Source organism: Melanostigma gelatinosum, assembly GCF_949748355.1.
Source record: "Melanostigma gelatinosum genome assembly, chromosome: 2".
NCBI lineage: Eukaryota > Metazoa > Chordata > Actinopteri > Perciformes > Zoarcidae > Melanostigma > Melanostigma gelatinosum.
In genome coordinates, this window is record NC_136635.1 from 24,368,461 (window position 1) to 24,382,993 (window position 14,533).

Sequence of the window (14,533 nt, forward strand, 5' to 3'; positions counted from 1 at the left end):
TGGCTCCCTGTAGCATCTAGGATACACTTTAAAATTCTCACCATCACTTACAGAGCACTTCACGGTCAGGCTCCGGCTTATGTAGCTGATCTACTTCGCCCCTATTCACCCGCCCGCACTCTCAGGTCAAACGCTCTCGGTCTTCTGTCAGTCCCACGCACACAATTTAAGAGCCGTGGTGACCGAGCTTTTGAGGCAGTGGCCCCAATGCTCTGCCTGCAACTCTGCACCTCGCAGATACTGTGGATACTTTTAAAAGCCAGCTCAAAACCCACCTGTTTAGGCTGGCGTTTGTGTAAAAGTAAACCCATGTCCTAGACCTGCTCTTAAAATATGTTTTACATTTTTTATTATTTTTTATTTAATTTTTTAATTTTCTTTGTGTAGATAATTTATTGACCCTTGGGTCACATTGTGTTTTTTATGCTTTTAAATGTCTGCTCTGTTAAAAGGGTCAACCAGCTGATGCCTACTTGAAGCATTCACGACTTTGAAATTTAGTTAAAAATTTTGCTTATAGGACAAAAATAAGAAGTGCTTTTAAAAGAGGCCCCATCAGACCTACTGTAAGGCCTGTGGACTCGTTTTTAAAATACCTCACTAGCACACAAACACACATCCATCGATCAGAAACATAACCTTGGAGGTGGTACCGATGGTTTCCCACCTCAAGCATTCTCTTTTGAAATGCTGAGCCAGGTCTTCTAAAAACAAACAAAAAGCTGCAAAATAAGCACGGAGGAAAAGTGTCGAGCTGGATGCCTCTGTTGGCGGCGCAGCAACTGCCTGTGCTCCTGATCCAAAATTCTATAGATAGATATGCAAGCTGGCTCGTAGGATCATCGAGTTAAAGGGACCCCGGGGCCGTGAAGGGAGCCGACACTGGATTGGAACAACAGTTTCCCAGGTGCACGGACAGATACTGATGACGGGCTGCACATCACAAGGATGCTGCGGCCCGTCAGCTCCGCGCTGCTGCTTCTGTTTACACATTTCCCGAGCGGGGAGCCCGTCGTCACTTTGGCGTGTCCTTGAGAGAAGTTGGGTTAGTGCTGAGTAGAGCGATAAGCTGGGAGATGAGGCCTTTAATTAGCTCCAAGGCGGGGTGACAATTGATCATCTCCCTCAACTCATTCTACCATGAAGGGCTTGCCACCAAACAAAACACACGTCACGACGCCTCGAAAACTCAAAACCACAAGTAACAATCAAAATAACGCTCCACGTGAGGTGCGACTCCAAAGGTGGACAGAAATCCACCGAATAAATTGACACTTCTCAGACGATGACTGGCACAACAAAAACAACACAGAATTAGAACACAGAGACGAAATGAGGCGCCCGTGAAAATGCAGCAGATACTTTATATTTTGCAGAGTTTCATTGCACATCAAAACTTATTTAGCTTGTATGTTTCCCCCCCCCCCCCCACATGGAAGCCTGGGGAATAGAAATGGACTATTGTCGCTACTATTGGCATTTCAGGAATTGAGTAAGCAGTGATATAATTAGCATTCATGAGTCAAGTAATTAAAACATCAATGGAACCAAGCGGTGCCGTTTAGGCACTTGTGTGCTCTCTGCTCGGTCTCCAGCAGTCAGTGTTTAGTCTGTGCAGTGAGACAGGTCTCTGTGAAGCCACTGCCTGCACTCACTATCACGCTGATATGCATGTACAGTATTTGTGTCTACAAGCCAGATATACGCTCTTTTCATTTTTAATCACCGTCCAGATGTCTCTTAGTTTGTGGGGAAAATTACCCAAAATAAACACGTTCAACTTTTCAACTCCAATCTTGAGGGGAGAGTATATATATATATATATATATATATATATATATATATATACACATACATATAGATATACATATACATATACACACACAATATATATACGATCTGTTTTCCATCACAATTCCTTCTCCACTCCTACATCATTTTGTTAAACCTTCAGCGCCTGACAAGAACCCCTTCTCTCGACATATTGCTTGAGCCCACCAGCTGTCAGTACTGATTTAGCTCGTCCATAACATCATTCATACCGGTAGGTGTGAGGTATTTAAAGCATACTATACAATCATCTGCATGTCTGTTAAAGCCATATGTGCACACGGAGAGGGAAAGAGGAGACTGGGGGAAATCCACACAAGCTTCAATTAACACGAGACAACTGTAATCTGTTGAATCAGTTTGAACAGCTGCATGCGGCTGGGTGAAAAAAAAGAAAAAAGACAAATTCTGGTTTCCCCTCGTTGTTCTCCTGATAACACATAGCTGCACCATTGTTAAAAATGTGTACTAAGTTGACGAGGGCCGCTGAAGACAGTGGCTGCCTGTTTTTTTTTGGGGGGGGGGGGACACTGGCACAGAAGATGGTGTTGAACCAAAAGCAACTGTTAACTCGCCCACACGTCACCAGACAGGTGCGAAGGCAAACACAAGAGCGGGAGGAAGTAACGTGAAGGTGAAATCAAGACAACCACAAACCCCCCCCCCCCCCCCCCCCCCTGTACATGAGCTATGCAGACGACGAAACATTCCTCAGCCGGATCACACTCATCATACGGTATGTCCTCAACCTCGCTGACACTGACCATCTCAGGTTTCTCCAAATGAACCCTGTGTCTACGAATTCCTGGGAAGCCTGACATGACTGTGCCCCCCCCCACCCACACCACCTGCCTGTCTCCACGTTCATTTTTGTGCTGATGAGTGTGCCACCACCTGAAAAGGTAGAACACACGAAGGCTGAGGCTTTACATTCAGAGAGCCATCTATCCATGAACCCATCACTAGTAATCCCCCCCCCCCCCAAGGCAGAAGAACACTCGCAAAATTGATCTGTCATGTAAAATAAGATTAGCTTCAAGTTAAGAGGCATTGTGTGAATAAGTCTACATGACATCGTTGCATGGGAATAAGCAGCAGAGAGAGCGAGAGATGGGCACACAGCACACACGTTTGGAGGAGAGTTTGCCTGCACTTTTTTCACAAAGTAAGAAATCACAATTTTCAGTGTTAAGGCATGCCTGCTCCGACACTGAGCTCTGTGTCAACACAGGACATGGAGCGCTCCCCCCACAGCACTCCCTGTATTGCAGGTTAGTTATTAGATGTCGCAACGCGCGTGGACAGCAGTTGTGCGGCTGTGATAACAAGTTCTGCCGGTTGTAACGATTCATACAGGAGTAGGTCAAGTGCTTCACAGACACGCCATGTTTAACTTAAGAAGAAGAAGAAAACGTGTTATACGAGGAAGAATTGTAGGTTAACTCTTCGTTTCTAGAAAATTTGGCAAAAAAAAAAGTACGTTTAGCAAGTTTCATGAAGGAATATAAAGGCTTTTTTGTTTCTTAATGGTAGTAATTAGAAGAACAGCTTATAGTTCGCATGTGGGTCGTAGCCCTGTAGCCAACACGAAAGAACACCGTTTGGACTCAACTTCACCCACCTTCTCCTTGCTGTCGTGGTCCGACGGAGGTGAAGTTGGAGACTTAACGCTCCCTACAGCAACAGCTTGGGTGACTGTGACACCGCCGCCTGGAGCCGGGCTGCTCTTTTCGATTGTTTCCACCTTGATAAGTCGGTGTTTTGGCGACACATACTTGATGTCCGGCGACCCGCCACTGTTCAAGCTCGGGCCAAACGAAATGTTTCCACCTGGAGTGTACGGGTCCTCGAAGTCCAGCTCCTTCTGTAGTTTGTACGCAGCGAGGATGTCCGGTTGAGCGGGGCTCGGGAAGGTGGCTCCGGAGCTTGTGTGTTGGTAGCCAGGCGCACCGGGCACACCGGTGTGACAGTTTCTGTAGTCCGGTTTCGGAGGCGCCGGAGGGGGTGCTTTGGTAGTTTTGAATCCTAGGTGCTCCTTGAACCACTTGGCCATGCTGCCAGTGCATCGCTCTCAAAGTCAATGAATGTAGTTTTAGTTCCACCTTTCCCTGCCGGCGGAGCCCGAGCGCGTTCGTCAAAGTGGGATCCTCGGGTCACCCGCGGCCAGCCGACCGGTGTTGGAGCGTGTCGCCAGTCTCGTGCGACTCCGTCGGTCCGGAGAGGAGTGCGCGAGCAGAGAGAGAGAGAGGTGGGGGGGGGGGCTTGAGCGCGGTCACAGGCACTTTCTGATCTGCCCTGCCGCAACTCTGTCACTCACCGCTCGGCCGCCCGACCACGTCAGGTTTCCAGCCTACGCAGCATGGGAGCGCTTGTGCAAGAGGAACACACGCCCCCCTCCACAACCTGCCCTCCCCTACCTGAGAACATTCACTGCCACCTACCGGACTTCTGAACCCCCGCTGACTGTTGACTACTGAGAATACCAGCCACCGCTGCATTAATGTGTTAAAAAAATAAATAAAAACGCACACAAGCACCGAGCCCACATCTGCTGAGCGCCTTGTCCCGGGTGAGGATTATTGGTGTTAAATGCAGACTTGTGATGCCAGTGGTGGAAAAATAAAATTGACTACAAGTTTTGCTCTAACATCCTGTAAGTGTGCATGTTTCTTAGACCCATCGTTGGCCCCTGACTCCAATTTTCTAACCAGTAGGCTACCAGGTAATTTAAATCCTCGGACATAAACAGTATATGTGTGGTGTTGCATTTAGGTCAAATGAGTCCTGAAAAAAAAGATTGGGATTAATATGAAGAAAAAAATGAGTGAAAATATTTCTTTAACAAAGTAATACAAATGTTTGCTTAAGAGCCCTTCGGGTCAACATTTTTTCCACCAAAAGGCTTCAAGGGTAGAGTGTCCTATGCTCATTCTCAGTGCTCTCATGTCCAGATGGCCACTGCAGACTGTTTTAATTGCAAATTGCATTGCAAATGACCGGTGGAGAGAGATGCTGGAGCCTATATTAACTCTGGACGCTGTTCTAGCTAAGTTCATTAGCTACACCAATCATGAGTAGTGGAGGTGGATTGTTCAAAGCAACAATGCAAGAAAACAGTTCTCTCCAACGTGTCTTTCAATCTCTTTGAGGCATAGTGCCATAGGTTCGCATGCTTAACGCTAATTGCCTTTACAATCAAAGGACAGATAAAAAAGAAAAAATCCCAATTTCCCCTCCCAGCAACAGTCTGCATTAACACGAGTCATGGCTGCAGTGCAGCAGGTTTTTATGAAGCAATATTTCTTTTTAATAACACCACACACACACACACACACACACACACACACACACACACACACCCTTGAGCAAGTCACAGTGTACAGATCAGAGTTTAACCCTCGCAGGCCCCTGGGAGAGACAACTCCATGCTCCGGAGATCAAAACAAAAGCTATTATTTCTATCCTGAAATCCTGCCATCACTGCACTTTGGGCATGCGGAGAGGAATTTGACCAGTGCAATTTCCCTGCACTTCAGAATTTCACTCCACCGCCAGGACATTAATCTGTTTAACTTGTGCATTTTACATAAAACCTTTAAACGGAAAAAAACAACAAGCACAATTGGTTTGTTGCAGCAAGATCTGGGAAAAACAATTTCTCAGAACAAAGAGAGAAAGGCTTGTTCCAGCTCACACAGTATATTTTAGGGCTGTATTATACATACTAGGTGTAACCTCAGTGTTGCGTTTACATGTACACAGTATGTGATATCAATAATATAGCCGGTCCCCGAGAGTAATAGCCTGTCTCATGTTGTAGGTATTAGAGGATCTATAGTGAGCAGGAGCAGGTGCGTCATTTAGGTTACTGAGCTTGACTCACATCACAGATCATTCATTGCATTACAGTTGCATTCACCAATTTCCTCCAGCTGCCATGGCTGACACCCTTTAAAATGCAAATCCTGTAATCCAGCACCTCACAGGACTCAAATAGTCTCTTAAGTAGGCAGATGGCTTGCCAGGAGGAATGTATCAATGTAAGGGGTTCGACTTAAGTTATATAAAATGATGTGAGAGGTGCTGGTAGTGTATTAGCACATACATGCTGCATGGCTTAATAAACCATCAATAACTAGCATGTTGCAGATTCCACACAAGCTTTCTTTCCATATGTTTGCCAATGATAGGGATGAAAAAGCATGACATTTTCAGAAAAGATTGACAGCTTGGGTTTGCTATCGGCTAAAGTGAATGTCTTCAACAGTTGCTGCAGAGCTCAAACGTTTGACGTGGTGTGCGAGACGTGTGACATCTTTACTTTCCTCTTTAAGTCTGTTGGCCGCAGGGTTTCTCGGGCGCTGCTGGAAATGATTTCACAGCAGAACCAAGTAGTGCCGTGAGGGCAAAGACATCAGAGAAACAACTTAGAAGAGATCAACCCAGGACAACGTTATACATATTATATAAATGTCTCCTAACCAGAATATGAACTGCATTCCCCTCTCCGGTCCTCCCATAAAGATTTATTTTAATTGACCCCTTTATTTTGTGCTACATGTTCTATTCCGACTGTATTGGTTGGTTTTGCCACGCCATTGGCAGTCATTGCATGCTCTAAGCTCGCAAAATCTTCATTATCGTAACGCTTGTTCTCTTGCATTGGCAAACTCAACGATATATGCAGCCCACTTTGTGCAGAATGCTTCTCAATGTCAAAATACTTCGGTGGAACATTGTGTGTGTGCCGTACTACTGCATTACTGTGCCAGGCATAGGGGGGGAAGTGCCAACAGGAAATGAATCATCCTACTTTGAAGCATTAAAGCTTTTGTTCTTGTGCTTGAAAATAGACTGATGTAATCGCACACTTCTGATTGCTTGGGCTATAACTGTGTCAAAGGAAGCCACTGAAAATGAATTACGGTGTGTGAAAAAATGATGAGCAAACAACTGAAGCACTTCGTAGGAATTTTTATGTTTATGTTCGTTTCCTCGAGGTATCAAACAAAGCCCTAGCTTATAACGCAATCACTTACTGTCGAGAAAATGTTTTTCATGTAAACACACTGAAACTAGAGCATCCTCTTTCAATGGATCTCTCAAACTATGTGACTTTTTTGTCATTTTGCTCCAGCATGTGAGGCCGACATCGGTTGACCCTAACTAGAAAATAAATTGAGCAATTAACGCAAAAGAAGGAACAAAAAAAGATATTTAACAGTTTATGGCAGCAGTCAGTTATCTCTATTTCTCTGCCATACTTAATCTGAATTGCTCTGCCTCTCTCTCTCCTTCCCACGATGCCCACATCACTCCCCTGGGCACACAGGCATATAATATTTCCTCACTACCATGGGTTGGTTTAATGTGTCATTTTTTTTTTGTCCTGCAAATCATCCAAAATGGGCTTTTTCTTCCACATAAATTATGTATCCAACATTTATTTACCTTTTCTGGTAAACAAACAGTATCCGAACTCCAGTGGTCTCCATCGGAAACATGCTTAAGTGATTTAATCAGTTGCAAAAATACAATTTTGTATTTTGAAGCAGGTGGTTTTTTCTTTATTCTCCAGACGGGAACATCTGTGTAGGTGTCTGTCTCCTGTCTATCAACAGCCAATGTCCTGAAGCAAGGGAATCAATATCTAACGCTCAAGTTGACAGCAGTAGACCCACTGTGAAGCTCCCACTGTGAATGTAGTGCAGGGAATATATGAACATAAGGTGAAAGCAGTGCTGATGAACAAGCAGCACACCTAAAAAAACGTCCTCAATCAATGAAGGCTGAATGAAGAAAGATGAATGTCAGCTGAATATTTAAAACAAATGATTTTTAAGCATTTACTGTGATCAGCCTGTCAATATTTCATTAAAGGTGTGTGCATGTGAATCAGACACAAAGTGTGCATCAGACAAGCAAACAAAATTGGATATACACGGTATCAACACGTACACAGTAGAGGTTAGAGCAATTTTTCCCTCCCTAACAAAGTCATGTTACCCTGCGGCTCCATCCCTTAGCGTTTGAGCCTGCGTATCTATCAATCTTCACCATTTCTTCAGTCTGACTGCACAGGTTTGTTTACTTTCCCATACCTGTCAATCATGGCAGGCTCGGATAGTAAAAAGCAAGCTCCTTCCTTTAGCTTTAGCAACTGTGAGGCTGTCACCTTTGGTTGTTCCAGAAAGTCTCGCCACTGCAGAGATGAAATGAAGTATTAATGGGCACCTCTACTGTGAAGGGAGGACAAGGACAGATTACTAATCTGATTTATGTGTGTGGTCTCCCCATCTTCCCGGATGAAGGTGCGCATTGATATGAGCAGAACGTGCATGCGCTGTTTTATTACGGGCTTTGATGGCGACAGTGGGAACAGGTGCAGTATATTGCAGCGTAGTGAAGCCTGACCTCTGTCTGGTGAAGCTCTGTGTGCGTCTTCTCCCTGAAGTGGCAGTTCTATTTGTCAATTCTGTTTGTCAAGGAACTCATTAAAACAACACTGCTTGTACCACTTGTCCCTCGCCGACGGAAGAAGTACAATATCTTTATAATAGTATAATATAATAGAAAATTAACGAGTATTAGCTGTAAAATATACGAAACATTGTGTACTTTTTTTGTACTTTTACAGGGTGGATGGCTTTCACACTAAAGAGAGGAAGTATTCCTAGGATCACACCATTTCTGTTCCAGTGCTCAGACAGACTCTGGCCTTCTGGTCCTATCAAACATTAGGTATGTGTATGTAGCTGTTGAAGTTCATATTCAAACTTTGCAGAGGGTATGGTGATTAATAATATTCCAGTGCTTGTCTGAGCTTTCATGTGTGGAGCCTGATAATGTCCTCTATGTATGAAATCACCAACCGTGTGAGATTTTTTTCTGCTGCTGGTTTGCATACTCAGTACGACTGGAGCCGCTGCAACTGAAATCACTTGGATAGTTACTTTTTGATTTATATGTCAGACCTATAGCATAGATCCAGCCTACTTTTTCATGGCATTATTCAAGGCATTTCTCTGCTGCTCCTAAAAGATTATTCCTCACACTGTTGCACAAATCATGAAAAGCTGATATTGCAGGGTAAACAGAGCATCTGCAGACCGGCTCAGTGAGGGGGATAGATGGAATCTCAGGTGTTTGATGTTGGCCGAGTGTAGCCGTTCCTCAGCGGCAGTTTCTCTGCCTTTTTAGAGTCCCAGCTCCAGGCTGTCCTCTGATCCCATCATGTCTCACAGGACTCTCCCCCTTGAATGGTTTTTTTTTGCTGATCTAACAGCACGTAACAGTAAAACCATGTCAATTAGTTCGGGGATGCATCTCTGAATTCTCCTAAATATTTTCTGCTGGTCTTAGTTCAATGGTTCTTCCGTCACTCTCCAGTGAGAAGCTAAAATCTGTTGGCAAGAGAAGCACTCCATGTCGACACGTTACCTTTTGAACCCGGCTAAGTATGGCACCCAGTTTGATAGAATCCACACCGCCAAACCGTGCAAAATAAGGATGTACTGCCTATTAACGGGGATCCGAGTGTGTAGTTGGAATGCTTAGGATGCTGCAAACCCTTGCTGAAATTGAAGTAGAGTATTTGACATTAAAATTGAGTGATTTATGGGCTTGATGAAGAACATGAAAGGAAAGGGCACAAATGAAATGCTGATGTGCAATTTCTCAAGATGACCAACATAAATCAGGAACAATCTGCAAGATATATAAATTTGCAAAATATCAGAAACACTCCTGCAGCTGAAGTGAAGGACTTCTGCTTTCTGTGTTAACTGAAGTCATATTCTGGAAGACTTTGTGGCTTTCAAGGACGACAGTTGTTTAGTGGTCTACCATAGTTATTAGGGATGCGTATTCTGTGTAAATGTGATGGATCAGAGAAGCATGGCTCACAAGCCTGCGTCAGCACTCAGTGTGACACAGTCAATGGCCTCTGACGAATCCTCTGACGAATGGAAATTTACTGATGGCACTCGTCTCTCCTCACTGACACTTCTTCTTTATAAAGCACTCCTGGTATGCAACATCAAAATTAAACAATAAATAGATCCTCAAGCCTGCTAATAGAGTGCTATCAATGGATTTGGATAATGCTTTTATAAGGTGAAAACCATGTCCAATTCTGTTAATCTTTTAAACGAAAAGTCATTAAGTCATTTCAAAATATAAGCCGACTGTGGTTTCAAAGGTCCATGCCTTACACTGAGGTTGTTTATATCGTTTTCTAAAATATAGTAATATTTCTAAAATGCAAAATTTTCAGCCAGAGATAATCATCTCCATATCTTGTTTTTTTCCTCTCACTCCCCCTCCGGTTATGGCGTCAACAAAATGATTATTATGTCGGTCATGCTTCACCTTGAATGCGATTTCATTATTCCAAAGCACAATCACCAAAGTGAGACTTGCCAACAGTTAAACTCATATTGATTGCCTTGCTGGAGGGTACAGTGATTGGATACCCCCCACCATCCCTCCCTCAATCCCCTCCCTCCCTCCTCCGTCACACCCATCCTCATTTTCTTTTTTCATTTTAATTTTAAATTATAATGTATTTTTCAGGCGAGGAAAGTCTCCAACTGTGCAGGTAAACTGTGGCTGGTGTGCGATAAGGTGAATTCGGTAATCTTAAAAGCTGGTCTCATAGCAAGCTATTAGTGCAAGTCTTGATGGGGAAACAGGCTCCCAGGCTCTTGGCATATACACTGTAGAGGGGGAAATTAGCTTGATGGCGGAGCTGCAGAGAACTGTAAAGAGCTGTAGAAAGTCTCTGGGCTGTTTCCCACTCAAATACTCTGTGCTGCAATTTTTGGGGGGCTGTAAAAGATGAGAAATGTTACCCAGCGGCTTCTTGCATTACTGCGATGGTTATGCTAATGTATCACCAATGACTGGCTGGGAATGTGTCACAACCAACCAACTGGCTGATTGGGGTTTCCATGTTCAATTCTGTCTTGAATGTCATCTTTTCGCTCTAATGGCTGCCTATTTAGTTTTTTCCCCTATGGGGTAAGTGCACTGCTCTAAACAGAGTATTCAACAATAAAGGCAATATGTGCCCCTCCCCTGCACTCCTCACACATGTATGTAGGCCGAAGACAAAGAACACTGATGGGCCGGCTTGGTAGCTGATGGTTGTGTGATACTCAGATTACTGTGATGTGTTTTAGGGTGTGCGGTTAAAAACTAAACCAGGGGATATGTTTAAAATGCAAACAAGCTGGCAACGTAACCAAGGTTCCGGCTGACCTTAGTTCTCCACAAGTAGATCTCTTTCATATATCCGTTTCCAAAGATGTTTAAATAGATTTCACACCTACATATATAATTGTATTAATTATTGATCCGTGCTGTTTGTTTATGTTGTTGTTGACTTGCTCCCCTGAATATTTAGTATATCAATAACTTGATTGTCTTGTAATTGCATATTGATTCAACTAATTCAATTTTTTTTAGTCAATTCCCTTTAAGACAGAACAAATCCCCGCAGCCTGATACAATCTTTATTTTCCCTTTAGAGGTGTATGAAAACATTTATTCGCCAACCAGGTGCATAATAATCATTATCATGCCTTTGGAATTTGTGGAGCACCGGGAGACGCGGACGGTTTACCGTTTACTGTACAGGACAAAACAATGCCTGAGTTGTGGAGATATGCAGCTGCTGAACGAGTCCGCTGTGAGATTTCACATGCCACTAAACGTGAACATCCAGCATTCTTGAGTACCTTTCTAACACCTTCCCAGATAAATTAGACACAGCTCAGTAGCACTCAATGGGCTTCACCCCAGGGAAATTATCATAAGACAATGGGCTTCCCATCTTCCTTTTATGTTCTGAGGCGGAAATGGATAAAGTGACAAAAAAAGAGTTTTGAGACTTCTCTTTAAAAAAAAAAAAAAGAGCGAGACTGGCAATATTCGACAATCAGAGAGCTGTGAATGATAAGTACATTTCTCGTGGGTTTGTCAATGCACAGTTGGATCCCTGAGACTCCATAGAAGTGGTGTTTTCAGAGGGATGATTACATCCTGAAGATGATGGATGCTTGCTGGGTAATGTGGGTGACAGGAGGATGTCCAGGCTGCTCAATGGCTGATGACTTGCCACTGGCAGCCATAACCACAGCCTCATTACACACATAGCACGAGCTAAACTCTTTATCCTGCAGCATGAACAGTAGACAGGTGATCTCAATAGTCTTGCTCAATTAAGCAGGAGGATTCACACTCCTGTCCTTTTAGGTGGAAGTCTGTTAAAGATTCCAAACTACAAATGAGGATGTCATAAAAAAGGAGTGCCAAGGATCTATCGCGAAGGCTGCAGGTAACCCCACACTCTGAGGTGCACAAGCAAAGAAGTTGGTTCATTGGTTCTGCAGGTATTTTAAAATTAGTATCGAACAAAATAAAATTTTGACCTGATGGGGACAAAACAAAAATAAGTTGGAGGATCACTGAGGTTACATTTCTTCCGAGAGGGGCATAATTGTCTGTACAACATGTAACGGCAAGTCCAGTCAGTCTAGATCAGATGGTTAGACCACTGAAAAAAAAATGAAATCCAAAACCTGCAGACAGCATCCAGACCGCTCATTCTTCTCTTACTGGCAGGGTTCTGGGTTTGTTTCTCTCACAGGGGTTTTATTCTAAAATGTAGACTCTGAGTCACAGTTAACTGGTTGGAAAAAATGTATATGACATCCAGTATGTAGACTCACTCCCCCAGTGACCGCCTCTCTACTGATTAAATCAGTGAGTTTGTTAACCTGATGACCTTTTATTTTTTACTTGTGAGCAATGCTGCTGTAATCCTGTAATTTCCCCACCGAGGGACGAATAAAGGATTATCTTATTTTATCTTATCTTATCTAGACAAATATATATTTCCCATTGAAAGACTCAGATGTGTTTTCTCTGGGAAACAGCCACCGTGGCAATAACCAGCAGTAGTTTATTAGATGTATCTTTATGTGCTGTGAAAGGTGGGAGAGCTCCAGGTAGTTGTCTTACCTATTCCTTTTCTCTCCGACTATTGCCTCAGAGCAGCTGTAATTCTAGGCCTGTTAGGCTGATAGCAGCTGTCTGAAGACCTCACATGTTCCACAATACTCTGAGCAATGAAGAAAGAGAATACAATTGTGTAGTAATCATGAGCAAAACGTTACCAGTTACCAGTGAGGATGCTCTTGTACGTTCCATCCTTGCAGTAAAATGTTTATTTAATCCTCTGATGTTGATGACCCCAGATGCCTGTTGCCCATCAATTCCCCACATTGTTTATTTCACATACTTTACAACATTATCACACGCTTCATTGACAGTACAGTACGTATTGTGTGAAGAATTCAAGCCACAGATGCCATTTTTAGGCCCATAACATGGAATTCTTTCAGTCACATTTCTTTGGAATACAGCATGACTGTGACGTATGTGCCATCTTTGGAATACTTGGACTAGAATTTAAAGTGAGTTTCTGCAGATTTGAACAAAGCGTGGCCATGCAACATGGCCTTGAGTTATGGAATGGAAAGGTTAAGCAACACACAGTACAAATGGTCATAATGATATTGATGCAACGAACCCTCTTGTGGTCTCGCAAAAGTTTGGTACATGTTTACTGTAAATATCCAAGAGATGTATGAACTTTGACGATTGCTGTAAAATAACTTTAAGTGATTTAAAAGAAGCGACATTAACCCAACACTGAAGAACCTGGGAGGATGAAATTAGTAAATCATTATGCCCAGCAGTTAGGGATGCACTGATACCAGTATGATACTGTGCTCATATACTCCCAAAACTAGAGAGAGAGAGAGAGAGAGAGAGAGAGAGAGAGAGAGCACATGTGACATGCTGCTCCTCTGAATTTTGCTCAGCTTTTTTAAATGCTTTAAAATTATTTTACGAATCATCTGATCCCACAAATAAACCGCTAATTATTAAAATGCTTACTGAAAACCTCTGATGAAAATAAAACATGATTTCAAAGTAATGACATTATTACGTAATCATATCGGTACTGGGTATCGGCAAGTACTCAAATGTTAGTGGTTGGTGCATCCCTACCAGCAGCGCCACAGTAAGTGTGCAAAAAAAGGTAACTTATTTTGCATGTGTGCAGACCAGCTTTAGCATGACAGGTATTGAGCTCTAAATGGAGCGGTGCACGCCTTTTCTGTTTCCCCCAGGCTCAGGACACCAATCCCTGTGACAGCTCCTCCCCCGAGAGAACAGTCTGTATCTTCACCGTGACAAAGTTCTGGGAACAACAGAGAGAGAGACAGTGCGATAGAGAGAAAACTAGGTTTTCTGTTCTAAAGATATCAATATGCACCAAGGTAATCCACTATGCTACCAGGCCTTGACCTTTGCACTTTCTTTCACGGCTTGAATTAAAAATGTGGCAGATAATTTCATCATTCAGAAAACCAAAACTGAACATGCAGTATATAATAGCCTTTACAGTAGTAGAGGGAAACATTTCATGGGAAAGCCTAATTTCTTCTGTTTTTCTTTCATAGTTTAGTTGTAAACCAATTGCCATGTTTTCCCCCCAAAAGAGAATTAGTGCTGCAGACAGACATGTGACCAGACAATAATCTATAGTTCAGGACTGGAGAAACCCGACGACCGATCCATACATTCGCCGTTGCAGCCGATTCTCACCGTGCCGAGCTCCATTTTTACC

At 43.2% G+C, this 14,533-nt stretch overlaps 1 protein-coding gene across 3 annotated transcripts in view; it reads right to left on the minus strand.

Annotated features, from left to right (window-relative positions):
- Positions 1–3,992, minus strand: part of shf (Src homology 2 domain containing F) — an 84,969-nt gene extending 80,977 nt beyond the window's left edge. For all 3 annotated transcript variants that reach the window (XM_079284944.1, XM_079284942.1, XM_079284943.1), the window contains exon 1: positions 3,452–3,992. In XM_079284944.1, coding sequence (XP_079141070.1) covers positions 3,452–3,883 — 432 coding nt within the window. In that variant the 5' untranslated portion in view covers positions 3,884–3,992. The remainder of the gene's footprint in view (positions 1–3,451) is intronic.
- Positions 3,993–14,533: the final 10,541 nt, after the last annotated feature.